At 46.3% G+C, this 21,374-nt stretch overlaps 1 protein-coding gene across 2 annotated transcripts; it reads left to right on the top strand.

The window, feature by feature from the left end:
- The first annotated feature begins 17,753 nt into the window (after window positions 1-17,753).
- On the top strand, window positions 17,754-20,343 carry LOC147892071 (uncharacterized). 2 transcript variants are annotated; one of them, XM_087388477.1, is made up of 8 exons: window positions 17,754-17,825; window positions 18,064-18,314; window positions 18,568-18,700; window positions 18,989-19,149; window positions 19,247-19,327; window positions 19,546-19,621; window positions 19,713-19,814; window positions 19,918-20,343. In XM_087388477.1, the coding sequence occupies exons 2-8, from the start codon at window positions 18,072-18,074 to the stop codon at window positions 19,995-19,997; spliced, it is 876 nt and encodes a 291-aa protein (XP_087244603.1). In that variant the 5' UTR covers window positions 17,754-17,825; window positions 18,064-18,071; the 3' UTR covers window positions 19,998-20,343. The 2 variants fall into 2 exon arrangements, with proteins under 2 accessions (XP_087244603.1, XP_087244604.1); XM_087388478.1 differs by having other exon boundaries at window positions 17,758-17,825; window positions 18,043-18,314.
- Window positions 20,344-21,374: the final 1,031 nt, after the last annotated feature.

The following is a 21,374-nucleotide window of genomic DNA, read 5'->3' on the forward strand; positions in this document are numbered from 1 at the left end:
AACAGTCTGAAAATATGACCATGAGGAATTCAATTCTCTTACAACCCATTTGTTCCAGAAGATTTTGGGGGTCTCCAGATAATAGTGCATAACCCATTTTTGAGTGATTTATTTTGGATCCAGATGCAGTACAAAAGATATCCATACAGTCCATAGCTCTTTGTATATCTACATCTATGTTTCTAATGGTCAGAGTAGTGTAGTTTCATCTACAAATTGCTGGTTTACTATTTGCTTTCCTGAAGGGAGCTCTATACCATTGCTTTAATAGCAGCTCTGTCTTTTCTGGCTTCCTTTAGAATTGTCTGGACACTTTCTACAACATCCTTCCAACCCTATGAAAATGAATTTGCTACTGAAAAAAAAAAATTCCATTCTTCTATAATCTGTTTTTGGATTGTCTGTAGCTTGAACAAGGAAGGGTTAGCTATAAACCATGAATTTCCTTTCTTCCCACTCCCCAAATCAATACATTCTAAGACAGACTTGTGATCTGATAAGGTGAGAGAGGAAAAGATTAATTGCTTGACATCCAGAGCCTGGTCAATCTGAGATTGGGTAATATACACTTTGTCCACTCTAGCTTCTCTCCTCAAATTGCCTACCTACTTGTTGCTCCATGTGTAAATGTTGGGAGTCCCAATGTCCACAGCTTGCAAATTTTCCTTGAGATCTTCCCAGATTTGTTGTTGAGGACCCCTAATTACTGATCCCTTCTACATCCATCCGTCTTTAGAATTCTCCACCATTTTGAAATCCCCCATAATGACACAATCACTTCCCAAATTCAACATTGAATCCCATGTGGCTTTTCTTCCCATGGATCCTGTTGGGGCATATACTAACACAACTGTGTAAGAAAACCTTTTCATTTTGCATTCTAACGCAAGCCATCTCTGATTTAAGTCTTTCATGCTCTTGATGACACAATCCTTGTAGTGTGAAGTATTCCAATTGTAGTGCCTCCTCTACCTTCTTCATGATTTGTAAAGTACCATATTCTTCTATTGTCAACATTTTTTAGTCTATCTTCCAGAGTGTCATTAATTACTTTAACCTCTTATAAAATAAGAAAAGTAGGGGATAAAGAGCTATCCCTCAGCCACTTGGCTAGTTCTTGACTCCTCCAAGGGTCAGTTAATCCACATACATTGAGTGTGAGAAAAGTGAATGGTTTATTTACCATTCTTACTCTTCCCCTTTTGGCTAGGCTTTTGGGTGGGGCACTCTGGCCCCTGACTTGAGAGATCCTTCTCTTGTTTAGAGTAGTGGCTTGAGGTTTGACAGGGGCTTCAGGAGTCTTATCCTATTTTTGTGCCAGAGGGAGTTCTTCCTCTGATTCTCCCACATCTTATTTTTTTTTTTGGCCGAAAAAACAGTGCTGATTATATTACTTCGAAAAACAAGATACATAAAAGTTAGTTTTGCAGCTGACGGGGCTGCGTTCACAAATCGGACGCAGCCCTAAGTGGAAACAAAAACTCTCTCTCATGGAGGGATCAGGCGGGTGTGGATAAACAGCCAGAGAGGCAGTGAGTAGCGCCACTGAAGGCCCTGAGGAGTATGCTCGAAGAAGAGGCCCTGCGTGTCCCAATCTCGAAGGAAGCGTCTCCACTTCTCCCGGCCAGCTTGGGAATCCCCTTAGATCTGGTCCCACTGGCCTCTGAGCGTGTGGATGATCTCGCACTAGATGTCGGCCATGACCTGGGCAGTCGAAATAGAGGTACCACTGAGGATCTGCACGCAGCGCGAAGTCCAAATGTGCCATCCGACGATGCTGCTAATAATCTCCCAGACTGGCTGCCTCATCTGAGAACTTGTGTCTACCTCTGCCAAGTGCTGCGGGATGCCCTCAAGCGGCCCCCAAGTCCCCTGTGTGATAAGGAACATAGGGTCCTGCAGATCTGCCTCGAACAACTAATGATAGCCAGGTGTGGTGCTGCACCAGCAGAATGCGCCCCAGGTGATCAAACCTAACTTCGGAGCAGAGCGAGTAAGGATCCCAAAGGCCCACCTCCACACGTCCTAGGCACGAGTGCAGCTCCACAGGCAGTGCTTTGGTGACTCCTCGTCCTCATGACAAATCTGACAGAGTCCATCCTGACCAATCTGCCGCAACCAACTCCCCACTGGAAGACCCTTGTGGGCGAGTAGCTAGAGGAAGAAGGAAATCTTCCGCGGCCGCCAGCTCTCCCACAAGGCCTGCAAAAATAGCCTGGAAATACCCTGAGAATACCAACTGGGCCGCTAGGTGGGCGGTCGACTCTGCATCCTCTCGAGAACTCTCCTGCCCAGTTTCGTGCTGTAAGCGAAGAAAGGGGTCGGCCCCTAGCCTGCCACAACCTCTAGCCATCTCCACTCACTTGGGTCCCACAGGGCCCGCCCCTCCCAAAGCCAGAGGCGCCATAACTGCAGCTGATCCTGCTCTATATTAGGATCAATATGCCAAACCTTCCCCATGAGGCCTACGGCACGAACCCTCTGCCACGAGAGAAGGGGGTCGATGAGCACACCCTCTCTCCTGAGTCGGCCATCCCCCAAAACCGCAAAGAAGGATACAGAGGTGTCATCCAGCCAACCTGCAACCACCAGTGGGATGCCACGAGGGGTGAACTGCTGTCCAAGCCAACGAGCGTCACCAGGCATGAGGATCTAGGTCTCGGGGGGAACCAACCAACCGGCAGGAATCGCTCCATCTCTCTCTGTGCGTCTCACCTGAGCTCCACGGACACCTCCGGCTACAGCTGCTAGAGCAACGGTCTCCAAATGTCTGTAAGTGTCCCTCCAAACTCGAAGGGATCAGGCTGGCCCCCGCATTCAGCCGTCCATGAGATATGTGACCTCTCCCCCAGCTGAAGGCCCAAGGTATCTCTGACCTGATCGTTTCAAATGAGCGGCTGGCGGTCGATCTCCTCCTGACTGCTAGGAGGGGATTGGAGGAGACTGAGATGGAGTCGCCTCCAAACTGTGAGAAGGCTATGAATGAGCGGGGAGCGGGGGTGAGTAAGCGGTGCAGAGGTGAAGATCCATTGGAGGGACGGTAGCCACTCTCCACCTTGGCACGGGACGCAAGAACTGATCCCCTACTGAAGTAACATCTTCCACGTTTGCCCCCCCGGGGTCAAACCGCGGATAACTAACTTGCCCAGCAGGGCCTAACTCTGCAGCTCTGGATCAATGACCCCCAAGCCACCCTCAGCCTGTGGAAGAATGACTGTCTGCCAGGCTACCCTGGCTCTGGTATCTCTGAGACCATCCCCCCAGACCACAGGAAATTCCAGACCAACCTCCTGAGCTGTGCCATGCAGGATCTCGAGAAGCACCAACAAGAGGCCACATACCAGGTCGTGGCCAGGAGAACCTGGTTGACTACAAGAGCACGACCTGCAAGAGAGAGCTTAGCAGTGCTCCAGAAAGCCAGCTTCCATCGTATGGAATCTAGCACCGGGAGAAACTGCTGAGCTGGTGTGATGTCCAGGCCGACCTGAAAGCCGAGATATCTAGTAGTCTGCCCCCGCGGGATCCATCTGAATCCCAAAAACCTCCCCCACTGTGAGCATGCCCTAGGGTTTGTGAGAAAACCAACTGATTTGTTCCAGTTGATTTTCACACCGGCTGTCGAGCAGAAGACCTCTAAGGCCAGCCTCACCCTCTCCAGCATCATCTCATCATCCTGAACATACAGCGCTGTGTCATCTGCATACTCCGAGTCGAGGAGCTCCGTGTCCTCCCTGATGGGAAGGCGAATACCCCGGATCCCTATCGACCTCGCCTGAAGATAGTATGTCATCGCCTCGGCGAAGAAGAGAAACAGGTAAGGAGCGAGGGGGCAACCCTGACGCACAGATCTCTCCAATCGAAATCGCTCTCTCATCTTGCCGTCGATGATGACCCTATTGGAAGCTGTCCTGTATAACGCTGAGATACCCTGAATCCATCCTACTAGGAATCCAAGTCTCTCCAAAGTACCCTCCAGGAAGGACCAGTCCACTCGATCATAGGCCTTCTCAAAGTCGAGAAGTAGGATGGCTAAGTGCGACCCGCAGTGCTGAGCCCACTCCGTCGCCTCTGAGAAGGTGAAGATATTATCCAGGATATTGCGATCCTGGACGAAGCCTGTCTAAGTGTCATGAATGAGGTCAGGAAGTAGTGGACGAACTCTGGCACTGATCATCTTTGCAAGGATTTTATAGGCAGTGGTGAGGAGAGTGATCGGCCGCCACTGACAGATCTCCTATCGATCTCCTCGGGATGAGGCAAATCAATCCCGAAGAGGGGCTCTCTAGCATATGACCACTGCTGAAAATCCTCTGGAGGGCTGCTAGGAGGGGCTGATGGATCTGATCCCTATGGCCATCAAGGCCTCCTGCATCTCGACAATGGTGAAAGGTGCCATCAGCATCGCCTACATGTTGGGCTGAACAAGGGTCGGAATGTGCCTCCACACCTCCTCGCGGGAGCGTCTAGTGCAGGGGGCAAGCTGCTCCTACTGGAAGAGAGCCCTGTAGAAGTCGGTAGCCAACCCCAAGACCTCCTCCTGGTCCGTGATGATGTGCCCCTCCTCTGTCCTAAGACTCCGGAGCTGGTCACCTGCTGCCCTCTGGCCATGCGTCCTGAAGAACTCTTTGCTCATCCAGTCGCCCTTCCGAGCCCAGTAGGAGAGAGAGGCATGATAAGAAAACTCTGAGCGACGCTGGAGAGTCTCCTCAAGAAGGGCTCTAGCTTGAAGGGCCTGGATCCGAAGCTCCTCCGAACCCAGAGCTGCCTGCTGGAGCCGCTGAATGGAGGCGAGGTCCCTATGAAGAGCTCTCTCTCTGCCCCACCACTCCTGGCGAACTTGAAGGGCTGTGAGCTGGGAAATCTGACTGGACTCCTGTAGAGCCTGCGCCACCAACTCTACCAGATCCACGCACCCGTTCCAATCTCTGTCCCAGAGGCCACTGATACTACTGCGCACCTCCTCCCTAGAGAAGATGGAATCAAGAATCCTGCACGAACGGGGAGGAAGGGACTGAGCTGCCGAGTCTAGTGATAAGAGCACTGGCGCGTGGTCGGAGAGCGTCGTCCCTGGCACTACACCCACCTGACCACCTCTGCTGATGGCCCAATCACTGATATAAAATCTGTCCAATCTCTCCAGAAGTCTGCCCCCTTCCCTGCGGAAGCCCCATGAGAAGTCCAAGCTCCCGTGCCAACGGTGGAAGGATGGGTCTCTCCAGCTGTCCCTACCTCCTGTCGCGAAGAGAAAGGAGTCCCAAGCGGACTGCTCTGCCTGAGCTATACCTGTAAACTCTGGTCCTCTGCCCTGCTGGTCCTCCAAAGTCTCCAAATTGTTGAAGTCACCTCCAACAATCCACGAGTCCATGTCTGGGAGAATCTCTGTGAGAGTCCTCCCAGAAGGTGGCTCTGCGTCTGAGGTCTGTGGGTGCATAGATGTTGAGGATTCCTATTTTGGAGCCCTCCAACTCTAGGCCAACCCAAAGTGCACGGCCTGGGATCAATGTACCATGGCCAAAAACTACCTGGGCAACTGACTCGCAAACGGAAGTGCAAACACCGCCACTCCTCCCCTGTGCACCGATCGAGGGCTCCCAATAAGTGTGCGAGCGTCCAGGGAGGATCTTCCCGCAGCTACGGGTATGAGCCACTGAAAGCTTATGCTCTTGGAGCAGGAGTATATCCAATCGACCAATCACTGCTGGTTGAAGTTCCTGTCTCAAGATGAGCTTCTTGGGACCACGGGTGCCAGAAGAATGAAACCCGTTCACATTCCAGGAGACAAGGTGTAAGCTCATGATGAGGACTGGTAGGCTGCGAACAACTGTCTGCTCGCGGCCGAGGTCGAGGAAGAGGCTGGAAGTTCGGAATGAAGTCGCTGACGCTTCTGTGATTGGAGGGGGAGGCGGGGTCATCCTGCCCGTTCTTCAAAACTTTTAGTAAAGGTGTGAGGCCTTTGGTGCCCCATGGACAAACGCTTTCTCGAGCCAACTCGAGATCTCTGAAGTAGTCATCCTGTAAAAGGCGTGAAGTTTCTGTGGTGTCCATGCTCTGACATCCTGGGGGAGGGGCCACGATAGAGGGGGCCTGAGGATCACAATCAGTCTGAAACGCTTGGCGGCGCATCGCCACCGCAGGCGCATGTCACCCTCGGACCATTGAGTCTCGAGAAGCTTTCCACCCGTCGGGCCTATCCAGGAGCAGATCTGAGCGTGCGTCTGCTCTCTGAGAGCCTCCCAGACCGAGTCGTCTATCCAAATCTTGGTGCCGTCGCTGAGAAAAGTGAAGCCAAGGCTGCGATCTTTCCATCCGCTCCTTTACAGAGAGCAGGAAGATACTGATGTCGAGGCAAGCTGGGAAGGTCCCGAGGTCGGCCACGTCCAAGTAATCCCAGGGACCGGATCTGTAGAAGTCGCGAGGAAGCTCTCTCTCCTGGAGCTGAGGCTCGCCAGAATCTGCAACTGAGGGGCCGGGCTAGCTGACAAGGAAAGCTGCTCCAAGGGTGGTGCAGTCTCAAGGTGTCCTACCTGGGGTGAGGGAGGGGAAGGAGGCTGTAGAGTAGGCGACACCGACTCCACGGAAGCAACTAGCGGGGGGGGCGGAGGTGGGAGAGTGGGGGCTGCACGCGGTTGAGAAACCACCGGTGAAGCTGACACTGCGGAAGAACTGAGAGAGGCGAGGGAGGAGGGATGGGACTGCGGCTGGGACTGGGGCTAAAGAGGAAGAGGCGGGGGCTGAAGAGGAAGAGGCAGGGGTTGATGCTGCAGGTCGAAAGAAGGAAACTGCGGCTGAGGGAGGGGCTGGGGCTGGGTGGGGGGGAGCTGTGGATCGGAAGAGAGGGGGGCCTGAGGCTACGGAGGGCAGGCTACAGCCGAAGAAGAAGTCGAAGAAGAAGCTCTCCCTGGACCCTAGGACGGCTGCCTGTCAGGTCTCTGAGGTGCTGCTGCCAGCTGGGTAACCTCTGCCTCCTTGCCTTTGTCAGAAGGCTTCTTATTCTTGCCTCTTTTCCTTCTGACCTCAGTCCAGTCGCCAGCCACCTCTGGACCGGACTCCAGCTGCCTCTGCTCTTCCTGACGTGGCTGCCTGGAGGGAGGGGGAGGGGGCTGCGGGGGGGGGGCGGGGGGGCCGAGAGGAGCTGGAGAAGTGCAGACAAGCAGCAGCCAAGTGCCCAAAGCCATGACACCTCAGGCATTGGCCAGGCTGACCTATGACTACCATGCTCTAAGTAATGCTGCCAGCATCTGTCACAATCTTAATCACTGCAGGGAGGGACGCAGGATCTGCCACGGCCACACGGACTCTGGGAGCTCCTGCTACAGCGACCGCGTCGACAAAAGTGTCATGCATCACCTAGCCAAAGTGGGAACCCAGGTCCCTGACTATCGGCCGCAACTCAGCAGCAAAGCCTGGAAATACTAGCGTCACTGGATGGCGAGGTATGCGGAAACGAGCATCAAAGTCCACTGCGCTGAATCCTTGGTACCAAGGGACTATCATGATGATCTTTCCATCCACCGATATGGGAGAACCAGCAATCAGGTTGCATGCAGCTTTTGCAGTGGAGAGTTTAAGCCAGAAGATGCCCCTTCCCATAAGGGCCACCTCCTCGATGTGGCTATCCTCTAGCATAAGCGTGGATTGCAGCCAATCCCTGATGGCTGGTCTTGAGGGGGAGTGTCCAATGACTCTGCCATAGACTGAAGTGTGGGCAAAGTCATTGGCAACCTATTGTACCCGGGACGATTTTTGCTCTGTCAAGATCACGCGGTAGGCTTCTGGAGAGGGGGGGTCCGACTGGGCCTCCAATTCCGGCCAGGGAGCCGCCATACCGCCAAGACAAACTGCGAGAACTCCGATGAGGAAGAGGCTACCACCAAAAAGGAGGAAAGGAGTTAGACGAGGGCGGAGCCTACGTGTGGATGAGGAATCGGCGAGCGAGGCGAGAGCGTGGCGAGGGCGAGGGCGAGCGGAGGGCGGAGGCGAGGCGGAAGGCCGAGGTGAGGGTGTGGCGAGGTGAAGGAGGGGGCGGCGGCGAGGTTGGCGAGGTGAGGCGGGCACGGTGAGGCGGGCGAGGTGAGGGTGGGGCGAGGCGGGTGAGGCGGGTGCGGCGAGGTGGGCGAGGCGAGGTGGGCAAGGTGAGGCGGTGAGGCGGGCTAGGAGGGCGAGGTGAGGCGGTGAGGCGGGCGAGGTAAGGCGGGCGTGGCGAGGCGGGCGAGGCGAGGCGAGGGCGGGCTAGGCAGGTGAGGCGGCCGAAGCGAGGGCGAAGGCGAGGTGAGGGGAGGCGCAAGGCGAGGCCAGGGGAGGGCGCAAGGCAAGGCGAGGGCGAGCGAGGCGAGGTCGCAGGCGAGGCGGGCGAGGGGAGTAGGGAGGTAGGCTATGGCGAGGGAGGGAGGGCTCGCAGGAGCAGCTTCGTTCCTCCCACATCTTATTCACTCGTGCTGGCATCTACTTGATTAAATTCTCTGGACCAACCAGGTTTGATTTCAGCTTCTTCCATTTGTGCATCTTGTATCCACTTCTCTATTTCTTGGTCAATGAGAGCCTCAAAAGCATTGTTGGTGGTGGCCAATGGAAATGTCACTCTCTCCTCTTGTTGAATATCAAGGTTCCTTTGATCATCTGCCTCCTTAACTATATCCTTATTTGCCCCTGTTTCTGCATTTCCCCCCAAAACTTGGTTCTTTGGTCTGCCTTTGACAGTCCACTTCGGCTTGGGAGGGAGACTGGCCTGTTGTTGGGGTGGTTCTTGAATTTGTTTGGGACTAGTCCTCTTTAGAGGGCAACTTTTAACTGTGTGAGATGATAACCCACATAGAAAGCATGAATTAGGAAGGTTCTTGTAAACTTGAGGCTACTCCATATAGACACTCCCATTTCTGTTGACTATCACCAAAGTCTCTGGAAGCTCCTCCGCAACATCCAACCTAACACATACCTGGGGGTGACCTCTAGGATTGATAAATTGCTCCTTTTCTACATCTTTAACTTATCCTAAGCTTTTGCATAGGTTAGGAGCTTGATTCACCAAAGAGAAGGGAAGGTCAGGGAGCTCTACCCAAACAGGGACAAAGGTGGGTCTAGGCTTGTTAGTATTGAAATCCTGAGACCAAAACTCTAAATAGAGAGGTTGATGCCTTATGGTCCGGAGAGCATGGTGAAGAGCCTTCAAGGCCATATCCTCTGTCTTAAAAAGGAAAAAGAAGAACCCTTTTCTTAAGAATCTAACATTGGTGACCACTAGTCCTTTTCTTATCCAGTTGTTTTTAAGCCACCCCTCAAGAAAGGCAGCTAGAGATCTAGGACTAAGAAGATAATCTATTAGAGCATGGGATTCTAGCCAATCTATGGATTGCCCAAGCCTATCCTCATCAAGAAAAGCAACCACTTTACCTTTAGGAGATGGCTTCTCCTCAGCTTCAAACTGTTGATTCTTCGATAGATGTTGTCATGGGTCTTCTGGTGCAAGACCTTTAGCTTCTCCTATGTAGTTTGGTGTCCTAATCCCTCCACTTGTGTTTGTTGTTGTCTCGGGACCTCTGTTTGTGCAGTCATTGGGTTGAGAATTGGGAGTGGGAGTTCTGTCTCCTGTGTCTCTTGCTACACTATATCCATCTGTGAAACGGGGAGAGGAGCTCTTGGCAGGCGCCTGTACCTCCTCTTTCTTTTGGCTCAAAATCAACCCACCCCTCAAGGAATCTACATCAACACCGCCTGTCCTTTGTTTAGTGTCTTCTCTTGGTTCACCTGAGGATCCCCAGTCATTTCCATTGGGTGAGTTTAGTTATTTGAGGGAGCTGCGATTCTCTCTTGTTCCTTCATATTCATAGCAACTCAAGGGATGAGTCTGATTCCAAGAATCAGATGGTTGGGAAGCTCCTTTGCTGGTAGATCTAGAAGAATGATGCATGAAAGGGGGGGTGAGAAGACCTCCTTCACACTCTTGGACAATGCCTGCATATGAGGGCCTTGGTGCTAGCTTGGAGTTTCCACTACTAATGGTTGGAGAGTGAGGGACCGCAACATCAGCTCTTGAAGGTTCATGCTCTGTAGTTGGCAAGGAGAACATATCCTTCAGTAGAGGGAAGTGAGCTACCAAACGTCTTTGTCAATGAAGTCAGCATCAAATCCATGCAAGGAGGATGGTGTCATGTCGAAGGTATGTTGGGATGAAGCTAGATTTGGAGGACCTCTTCCTCTAGAGTCTATCCCCATCTCTCCCTACTTTGACCTAGCTAAAGAATATGTCCTATTATGGGTTACATTGAATTCTCTTTCGATTCATTTCTTTCTCAATATTTTCACTCTTGTAGCTTTGCTTTGGCAAGTTCTTTATGTTTCTAGCAAATTTTTAGTTCTAGGAAGAGATGTTAGGGTGTGTATTCTTCGGGATATGTAGATACCCATCCCTACTTGTTTGGATGTTGGATTGGACCTATCTTCTCTCCTGATCATATTCATCCACACTTGTCATCTTTCCAAATGCTTGTTATAAATGTCCAAGGCTTGGACATTTTGCTTAATAATGCTCTCTCAAAGGACATCAAGCTCCTCCTCCTCCTATGTTGTATACTACAGTACCTCCCATAGGTCTAGTGAAGACATCGCCTTTCTAGGTTACTAAGAAGAACTAGAAGAAAGTTGAGAAGCAGCCTAGCAATCACTCCTAGTTGCTTCCAAGTACTAGGATTGTAGGTGGTTGTGATATGGTAGATCAAGGATCCCTCTCCATGCAATTAGGTATGCTTTCTCCTCTCGTGATTCTCCTACTATGCCTCTACCATGACAGGTTGTTAACCATGCAGTGGTTGTGGGCTCAAATATAGATCCCCCTCCACATATTACTACTCCTCTAGATACTCTTGTTTCTATTGGCTCTGATTTTGCTAGCATGCTTGTTGATGCTCATGCATCTATGTCCATAGATGTAGTTGGGGATATGGTCATGGAGGTTGTTCAATAGCAGCTGCACGATATGCATTTAACTACTCAAAAGTTGAGCTTGGATGCCTTGGGATCTCATGTGGTAGAGTTTTCATAGAATCTATTAGTACAAGATGCTCATTTTGATTTAGAGCTTTTTTTCCCCATTATGAAGTTGGTGTTTGATTTAGTACTTGAAAAATTTAGAATGCCAGCTATCATTTGCAAGAAACATAAGGTGGATCAAATGCCTTCATTTTGATACTAGTGAAGTTATTCCTTTGCATACTTCCTTGAACAACTAGAGGTTGACTTTGGATGATTTGATTTTTTTGCCTCACTTTGGTTATACTTGAGATTTTATTTTCTTTTAGTTTCTGACTCAGGAGCTCATATTTGTACTCTTTAGCACTTGTACATTATACTGGCTTTTCACCTCTTTTGAGGTTTTCCACACAATAATATAAAGTATGAGGAAAAAAGTATGTATGTTTATTAGTGAGTGTGTGCTTGCTTGTGTTATGTATATGGATATGCACCTCCTACTTGTTTGTGTGTGTGTGTGTGTGCACGTGTGCATACACACATGTTGTGTGTGCATGCACATGTGCACGCACACATGTGTATGCATGTGTGTGTGCATGCACACATTTGTGTGTGTGTGTGTAAGTGCATGTATACAGGTGCACATATGTGTGTTGTGTACGTGTAAACATGTGAATATGTGTGATGTGTGCATGTGTATATGTGGGCCATTTGTAGTCCAAGAGTCCAAGGGTGGTAGTTTAGAGTTGATGGTAGAAGGACGGTAGTCCAAGAGCCCATGTTAGTCTAAGAGTCCAAGGGTGGTAGTCAAAGAGCCATGGAAGTTTAAGAGTCCAAGGGTGGTAGTCCAAGAGCTTATGGTAGTTCATGAGTTTGTAAATGTCCAAGAGCACAAGGGAGGGGAGGTAGTGATAGTCTAAGAGTCCAAGGGTGGCACGTTGCAACATTTCCTAAGCATTTCTTCTCCAAGCTACCATGTGCCAAACTAGATGAATAATATTCATTAGGCTTGCCCCAAAGAAAAGGCAAATTATTTGGAAACAAAAAGTAAATTTCATGTCAATTATTTTTTTCATCTTAGAGAATGCTATTGAGTGTACTGTATAGTAGTGAATGATCTAGCCAATACATGAAGTTTGTCCCACATGACATTTTAGTGCTAGTGTTGGTGCGTGTGGTCCAAGGTTGACCCATGGACTCTTAACAATGGGTGTGCCAATTAGTTAGTTCATATTGTGTGTCGACATGACTTGGTGGAGTTGTATGACACTATCTGCTACTTGTGTTGATGTCAATGTTGAAGGCCCTAAAGATATATATTAGAGTGGTTGGGGTTATTATAATTTCTCAAGTGCAGTTAATAGAGGGTTTGGAGGAGAATGTGTGGTTTCACCCTTATCAATTTGTAAAAATTAAGTAGTGCCATAGCTTACAATTTTTGGGATTGGAATACAATGAGCAAGCATTCGACGTCTTCTTGGAAGGAGTAGTCTCCTTTTAGCAATTTGAGATCTTGTTTGTAATACGTTGCAATTCCTAGGCTTTTTGTTTTAGAAATGTAATGGAATTGTGGAAGAGAGATGCTAAGTGGGAAAATGCAAATTTGTGAAAATTGGATGAATAATTTAACGTGGAAAAAAAAGGGCAAAAATTTGCTGCCACATCACGTTTTTAACACAATTTGCCACATCATCAATAAATACTTGTATGATTAAAAAGTATTTGTATGAGTAGCTTGTTCATATGAATAACTTAAGTTATTGATTTCGTGCCATTGAATTAGATCATAAATTACCACACAATTTCTCTTTTTATGGCTCCTCAATCCAAGCTACAAACTCAAGTTATGGTCATGGGGATCTCCATGGCCATAACATTTGATCTATAGCTCAGATCTAGAAGTTGTAAAAAGAAAAAGTGTGTAATTTTTATGCTCTCTCTAACGGATTAAATTTATTTATTTCAACAAAGTATTTGTATTCATAATAATGCTCATTTATATTACAATTACTTTTAATGCCTTAATGCACATGTCTGCGTTACTATTAACCCAATACACCTTAAGGCGGGGCTAAGAAGAGTAGAGAACCACAAAAGGTAAAGATACTAGGCTCCAGAACAAGCATCTAGGATGCATTTTAGGAGTCTTCTAGGAGTTGGATGTGGATGAAAAGCAAGATGACGATGAGGCTTGACTTTTGATTTGTATTATCATATTGATGGTAATATAAATGAGTATTATTTGTATTCAAATACTTTATTGCAATAAAACAACATAAAAATTACACACTTTTTCTTTTGACCTGGCTCTTCAATCTGAGCTATAGATCACATGTTATAGACATGGAGATCCCCATGGCCAAAAAGAGAAATTGTGTGGTTTTTAATGGTCTATTCAATGGTATCATCTACCGCTTGAAAGCAATAATTCTTCAAGTTTTTTGTGTGCGGAGGCATTGATGCCACATGTTTGTGTTATGCGCATAGGTGGGAACGACAAGACAAAATGACACACTTTATTTGCTTTGTGGCATGTCTTTCTATGCTTATGAATTTGGAACTCTTTGTGTGCTACGTTAAGCTGTGAGACGTCTGACATGATGAACCTATTAACAAAGTCTTCTATTTCTTTTTGACTTGAAGTATTAAAGGCTGGTGCATCTTTGACCCAAAGCAAGCCATGGTCATATTAGCTTCCTCTATTTTGGAACTTAGTGATCAAAGAATAGTCTAAATGCTGCCTAGCATAGAAAGTGGTTTAACAGGGACTACATAGCCTTAAATATGTGGACATAGTATTAAGCAGTAGTGACATTTCAAATGTATAGAGTATATTTGCTAGGCTCTACACCTGTTACATAAGGTTCAAAGGATTTTAAGCAATTGACTAAGGGTTGCCAAATTTTCTTAGCCAATTGAAACATGATGAAGAATGTGGGGGGCCCTAGTTGTCAAACCATTGCAAAAAGATTTTTCTTAAGTTTTTGTTTGTGGTCAATTGTTATGCATTGTGCAGCAAAGTCACAAAACCCAATCTTGCAAAGGGGATGGCAAATGTATGAGATGCATTAACCTTGTTGAAGATATATTTCACTTGTTTGTTGCTTGTCCTCATGCCATGTAAGTTTGGAAATATATCCATATGGAATATGGTGAACCTGTTAATTGGAAAGCCATTCTACTAGGAGATGCTTGCAGGATAAGGCATGAGGCTTAGTTTATCATCAGGGCACATGCACTTTGGTTCATATGGATATCTAGATATAATTTCCAATTTAACCATAAAGATTTTGCTATTAATGCTATGTTTGTTGCATGGTGGAATAGGAAAAAAGGAGAATTGACTTCATCAATGGTGCTTACAATCTTGAGCACCAAAGATTAAGTGCAGATATTGCCAGGGACAAACTTTCCTGTTTTATTTCAGATGAGCATGCAAAGATTCCTCCCTTTCTTAAAGAAGATCTGCTTCAACTGGTGAACTCCTTCCTTTCTCCCCAAGCTCAACACCTCAAGCTTCCACAAGCAAAGTCCCCTCTACCTTTGATGATATTGTTTCACACACTTGAAGTACTACCTTCATCGGCCCCTCTCTTTGTACTCATGATTTGGTAAGGGGGGCTCTATTTCTTCAACACTCTCTTTTTTTATGGTTAAGATTTTGCTTGCTACAATGCCACACAGCAAATGCAATGAGATATTTTTTACTAATTCAAATCACTTCCTCCAATCTTCGGAGATTCTTCTACTTATGACTTCTTTGCTTTCATTCTTCTCTTCCTATTCATACTTTGTTTCATCTTTATACTTTATTCTTGCAACAAAGCTTGCAAAAACGTGTGGAGAGGTTGTCTACACATGTGTAATGATGATGCAAACTCTGAGATCCATGGTATCATACTTTGTTCTCCTAGACTTTTAGATGGAGATTGATTGAGGGTCTATCATGCACTCGATTTGTGTGAATGTGATCGGTTCCTCTAGCATGTGATCAATTGTTATGGCATGCACTAAGGCTTTTTACTAGCTATAGAGATTAGGGTCTATAGCTCATGTGCTCCCATGGGCAAATGCCTATAGGAAGGTATTCGTTTAGCTCTAAGATATTTTTCTTCTTTTGTTGCAATCGCTATGACTTCTGTAGGTGTTTTGCTCTTGTTAATTTGTTGCGAACTATAATTCCAAATGCTTATTCACATTTGCATGTGAACTTTTATTTAGGTGGTAGTAAGTATTCCGGCACAAATTGTTTATGAGGTCGGCGCAATTCTAGAAGCATTTTTATTGTAAGACTTTGCAATTTTTTAGAGTATTAAAAGTATGAGGTCACAAACTTTGCAATTGTTTATCATTAGAGTACTAAAACTACAAAGTCATAGGCTACTAAGTTACTCAATGAGTTCTTACAAGAATTATAATTTAAAAGGAGTAACTTTTAATGCTTTTATTTGGGTGGCACTAAGTTTATCAATTGTTGTTGCTCATCCTTCCAAAATCAACTGATTTCTCTTATGGTCATTCATTAAAGGTTGCTTTTTTGCATGAGGATTTGAGTTTTGCATTTTATGTTCCAGTGAGAGTAAAACTTCCACCACAAACTAATTAAGTTTCTTGTCATTTGTCAATTTCAATAAGATTTTATGATTGCACTTGCCATGTGACATTACAAGAAGGAAGTCCTTACCATTATTGGCTTTGTGTTACAAAAAGTCCAATGCTAAAGGCATATGGCTTATAAGATTTGTTCGAAGTTGTTGCTCTTAGTGGCCATAGAATCAATAGAAAGGTCACGATCCCCATTGTTCTCCCATAGTAACCTCAATCACATAAGACTCGTATATAGGAATTCATGCTCATTGGATACCTAAGCCTTATACAACTATTAATAATGTCTTGCTTTGGGAGAAAAAGAGTTGCCATGTGGTAGCCAAAGGAGACAGCCTAAAATTGTGTGTGTGTGTGCGCGCGTGCACGCATGAATGTGCTAAGTTTGAGTGTTTGCGTGTGTGTCTGTATGTCTCCCACGTTTGAGTGTTTGTGTGTGTATGCGCGCATAAGTTCATGTGTGTGTGAGGGCAATAGGTAGAAAGAATTTGTGTGTGTATGAGAGAGAGAGAGAGAGAGAGAGAGAGAGAGAGAGAGAGAGAGAGAGAGAGCAACAAGGATGTGTGTGAAGGTGTACATGAGAAAGAGAAGGGGGGCAGGGATCTCTTATGTTTAAGTGTTTGTGTGTGTATGCAGGTAAAGGTCTTATGACATTGTGGTGCTTTTGTGGGAAATGGGAGATTCTATGCCAAGATGGCAAGTGGTCGCCTACCTTTTCATCCCATTTTTTTCCAACAAAACTAGGGAGCACTTGAGCTCAATGGTTTGTGGGAAAAATAGTTTGTGAAGCATTTAACGGTTGAAAATGACATAAAATCCATGTTTTTACTAATCATTATGACATTCACTGTGTGTAACTTCTTTTTCCCATGAAAACCCTTTCCCACCATGTCAGTACCCCTTAGGGAAGACATGTGTAGATATACATACTATCATATAATATATACACATATATATTTATATTTATTCTATAACAGAACCATTCGAAAAGGCCCTTGAGGGATTGACACGTGGATGTGAAAGTTGGTGACCGATGTGAGTCTCCTTTCATGCCTACAAGGATGAACTTTCTTGATCCTCAACTACCATATTCTTATTAGTGCAATAGGTGGGCATTGGCGGACATAGCCTCTAAACACGCATAGTAGAACCTTTCATGGCCTATTTCTGCAAAGTGAGGTGCGATGGCGAGTCGGGTAGTAAAATGTGACCTGAGCGCATCTCTTCAGGCCACACGCTGAATCGAGGGGCTGGCAAAAAGTGTGTATGGAGGCTGGAGAGAGCGATGGAATACAAGAACTTGATGCGAAGGGAAGAGGTGCATGCAGCAGCATTGGTGGCCAAATGAGTTCAATGAAAAAATCGTGGGATGTTGTTAGTAGGTAGGTGCGCACAAAAGAGCTTTGATTTTGCCATGAATAGAATGTCAAGGTGATGCAATCTCCACCGTTGGATAAAATCTCTCATAAAAGGGTGGATGCGCTTTGCAAAAATCGACAGTCGTATGTGCCACATGGCAACCACCTGTGCCCTCTCCTCGTCCCTTGAAGGCAGGGAAGGGCCATGGGTCGGTCTTCCTGGTCGGAATCTGACTAGATTTGGCTTTTGGCCTTATCGGTCAGATGTCGGAATCCTACCAAATTCCTCCCAAGAAAGGCCAGATTGACAAGTGGATGTGAAAGATGGCGACCAATGTCGGTGTGCGTTGGGATAAAAGGCCGAACTTTCTTTAACCTCAACTTCCTCTTTTTTGCCCTATTCACCATTTTCCTGTTGCTCCGGAGCTCCATTTCTGCACTTTCTGAGCTCTCCTCCATCCTTTAAGCTTCTCCTTTGGAAGGCCAATTTTTGTATCAGGTCCTTTTTTGGGGGCTAACCCCTCCTAGTATATGCGCCATCTTAAAAGGGTGGAATGCGCTTCCCAAAAACCGGCAGCTATACGTGCCACATGGCAACCACTTGTGGCCTCCCCACGTCCCTTAAAGGCAGGGAAGGCCATGGGAAGGCCTTCGCGGTCGGAATCCGACCGGGTTTGGCTTTCGGCGTGTGACCGGGGGGTTGCCGGGATCCGATCGAATTGCTCCCAGGAAAGGGGGGGTTGACAAGTGGATGTGTTAAAGATGGCGACCGATGTCGGTGAGTGTTGGGATAAAAGGCCGATCTTTCTTGAACTTCAACCTCCTCTTTTTTGCCCTAATCGCCATTTTCCTGTTGCTCTGGAGCTCCATTTCTGCACTTTCCAAGCTCTCCTCCATCCGGTACGCTTCTCCTCTCTTCTTTTTCGATTGTTCAATCCTTTCCCAGTTTCCTTTCTCGTATCGTTTTGCTCCATCCTGTTTCGTTTTCCCCTCTTTTTGCTGCTTTTGCCTTCTTTGCTCAATTCCCTTTCCTCAGATTTTCTTCCCTTGCCATTGCTTGCTTCATAGCGCTTTGCCGACACACGCTTTTCGTTTTGGTCTTTCCCTCTTTCCTCAGAGTTTCTTCTCTTGCCACCAGCCCGAACCATGGAGAGTCGAAGCCGAAACAGGCGTTCCGTCGGTGCATTGCGACCCCACGACCCGTTTGAAGGGTTTGGATTGGGAGGTCGCAACAGTTTCTTCTCGGATTTCTTCCATCGGGATCCGTTCGATGATCCTTTCTTCACGCAACCTTTCGGCAGCGTTTTTGGCTCATCGGATGGATTCTTTGGATCCTTCGGAGGGCATCAGGCAGGACACTTCGCTGACGAGAGGCCAGACGCCCAACAGGTAGCTTACGCAAATTGCGCATTTTGGTCAAGGCTTGGAAAGACTCCTGTGAAGGCAAAGCGGTTATTTTTTCCAATTACACGAAGTATCAATGGATGCTTGTCTTCCTCTAAAATTCATTCGCGTTCTTTTTGTGTCCTGTCCAATGTTTGAGAATGCCAAGTATGTTCAATGAAGGCAAATTGTTGTTGATGTAAGATGCATTTCTTGTAAACTTCGTTGTGGTTGCTTATATCCACCTTTTAAATTACAGCAAGGCCACACAGGACCCGTGATTGAGGAATTGCCAGATGACCATGAAGAGGATTCGAATGCATTTAATTCCAAGTCAAAGGAGGAGCCTATCGTAGAGCATCCCGATGATGACGATAAACCACATAGTTCAGGTATGCTCATTCTTATTGTCTGTGTTGGTTGCTTGCGTTCAAAATTTTACGGAGATTGAAGGCACTTCAAGAGAGGTTAACGTTGTCGTTTCTGCTTTTAAATCACATTCCCTTGCTCGAAGCCCTACTGCGGTGGTTAACTAGGCATCATTTTTGCATTCTTCTTTTACGTGTTTGATGTTGGTTTTTGCCAGGTTTGGGAAGATTTTTAGATTTTAGAAACTCTTAAGAGTGTTTTAAGTCTTGTTTAGTCAGTGGCCCTCTCGTTAAGCAAAACTTTGTGTGCAGCTTATGTGACGAACAGGGACATTTATTCCAAGCACGATAACTTCTCTTCAAGCCAACCAAGGAACGTCTGTCAGAGTTATAGTTTTTCTTCTGTCACATACGGTGGTCCTGGAGGTACTTACTATAAATCATCTACCACGAGGAGAGCTGGTGCAAATGGGGTAACGCCATGACTTTCACCTTCTGTTTCTTATTTTTCAAGAGTTCATAAAGTCCTTTTCTTCCCCGGGTCCTAAACTTTGGTAGCACACATGGCAGGTTATTGAAGAAGAGCACGAGGAGCAAGATTCAACTATTGGCCAGGAGACAAAGAGGTTATCACGGGGGCTTGGAAAGAAGGTAAATGAGGAATTACACTTCAGAAAATCTTGGTTAAATTTTGTCTTACGAGGGGATAAGCCAACTACAGGAATACTTGTGGGAACACGTTGGTTCACAAAATCAAGTAGTTTTCCAACACGCACAAAAATACAAACACAAACACAAACACTCGTGGGAACAGTCTGGTTGCCAAAATGAAATACACTTACTTATTTACCTTTATGATTGCTTGTCAGGGCCATTCTGTCACTCGCAAGCGAAATACTAAAGGCGAGGAGAATTTTGTGGAGACATTGCATAACCTGAGGGAAGGTGTGTGAAAGTCTATTGATTGTGTTCTGCAATACTGTTTCTAGAATTTGTTAACCCTAGATGTTGAGAGAGAGATTTCCTTTGATTGCAGAAGAAAAAAGTGATTTTGATCAAACTTGGCGAAAGCAAGCTGAGAAATTCCTACCTGGATGGAACAAGAGACAGGGGCAGATACTGGAAAGTGGGCAATTTGGTACTGCCTCATCATATTCTTTCTAATGCAATTCTCTGATTTTTTTAAAAATTATATTGTTAGAGTTTAAGTGAGAGCTGACGTGTGGCCTTGACATCTTCAGGGAGTGGAAGACATTCACGAGCTGCATTACCATCGAATACAGAGTCCTCATGGAGGTGGCCCTGGTCAAAGCATGCTTGAAGGGGACATCAGCACTCGCAAACATTGTGACTCTGATTACAGGAAGTGCAAGGGATTGTGATTGCCTATGAAATTACATAGAAATCAGGATTCAGCGTTTCCTTGCTGTATGCCAGTATGAGATATCATATGGATGCTGACTTGTAGTAACACATCCATGATACTGTGCAGAAGGATAGGTCTCGTAGCTAGGAGATACTGGTTACCATAGTGTTATGAAGTATGGCACACTGGTTACCATAGTGTTACGAAGTATGGGATACTGCAGATGTAAGTGTAGTGTTTAGTTCAAAAGGTAGGAGATATTGGGAATACATAACAAATGATATTACATTTTGCTATGAGATAATGGATATTATGTGATTAGTATTGAGGAGCGTACGCTCAAATACTTAAAATTAATTAATTTGTTTCATAGGTTATGAAATTGTGCTTAATAGGTGTTTGTAGTCCCTTTGGCTCCAATACTTAAAGAGTTAATTAATTTGTTTCACAGGTTATGAAATTGTTTCCAATTGGTGTTTGTAGTCCCTCTTTTGGCTTTTGTAGTCCTGCATGTTTTTCTTATCTGCTATCGTTGGAGCAATTCATCTCTCTCTCTCTCTCTCTCTCTCTCTCTCTCTCATGCCGCCTCGTCTGACAGGATGTAGAGGTCGCCTAAATGATTTCAATAGGCTAATGTGAAATGCATTGTTGATTTTCAAATGATCAGGTAACTCAAGCCTTAGGCAAGATTAATGTTCTGGATAGCTTTAAATGGTCCATCTTTAGTATGAAGAATGAACTAGGGTGTTTTGGGTGGTGTGTTGGCTAAAACTTTTTATATTCTTTAGAAAAATGTTGTGAAACCAGCGTGTAAAAACCTTCATAAAAACTGTCATCTCCAGCCTGTAGAATATGATGCTCGGGGCTTTTAGCTCAGAAAATGGTAAGTTCCTCCAGAATAGTCTCCTCTTCTCTGCAGATATCTCCCTGCATGCAAGGTTCACTCATCTCTCCCCAGGGACCTCTCGCGTGGAAATGTGACATTATGGTAGAATATCAAATTGAAATTGTCTATTAGTGATACGAGTCTGAGGGATAACTGTATAACTGTCTCACCCCCTTTTTTCAAGACCAGAATAAACCAAGGCGTTGCTTCTTCATATAGGTGCCGTGGTGGGGTCAGAACCAGATAAACACAATTGATTTAAAGGATTAAACACACAATAAATGTGAGTCAGTCAGCTCTGTGGTGATGCATCTAGAACCTCTCATTAACCGGGTTGTTTGTCAACCTGGAAGTCTGTCAGTCAGCTTGGTTTTTAACTGGCTTGCCCAGGTCTGTAAATGAGAGAATCTGCCACAGGAGGAGAATTTGCCAAATTTGTTGAGAGC

The sequence above is a fragment of the Dipteris shenzhenensis genome, chromosome 17, assembly GCF_047967505.1.
Source record: "Dipteris shenzhenensis isolate YYH24624 ecotype China chromosome 17, Dip_SZ_1.0, whole genome shotgun sequence".
Taxonomy (NCBI): Eukaryota; Viridiplantae; Streptophyta; class Polypodiopsida; order Gleicheniales; family Dipteridaceae; genus Dipteris; species Dipteris shenzhenensis.

Excerpts from the sequence above, each read along its gene's own strand:
- LOC147892071 (XM_087388477.1), top strand. The coding sequence starts at position 18,072 with ATGGAGAGTCGAAGCCGAAACAGGCGTTCCGTCGGTGCATTGCGACCC. Across the intron at positions 18,315-18,567 it reads AGAGGCCAGACGCCCAACAG|CAAGGCCACACAGGACCCGT; the intron begins GTAGCTTACGCA and ends TTTAAATTACAG. Across the intron at positions 18,701-18,988 it reads CGATAAACCACATAGTTCAG|CTTATGTGACGAACAGGGAC; the intron begins GTATGCTCATTC and ends CTTTGTGTGCAG.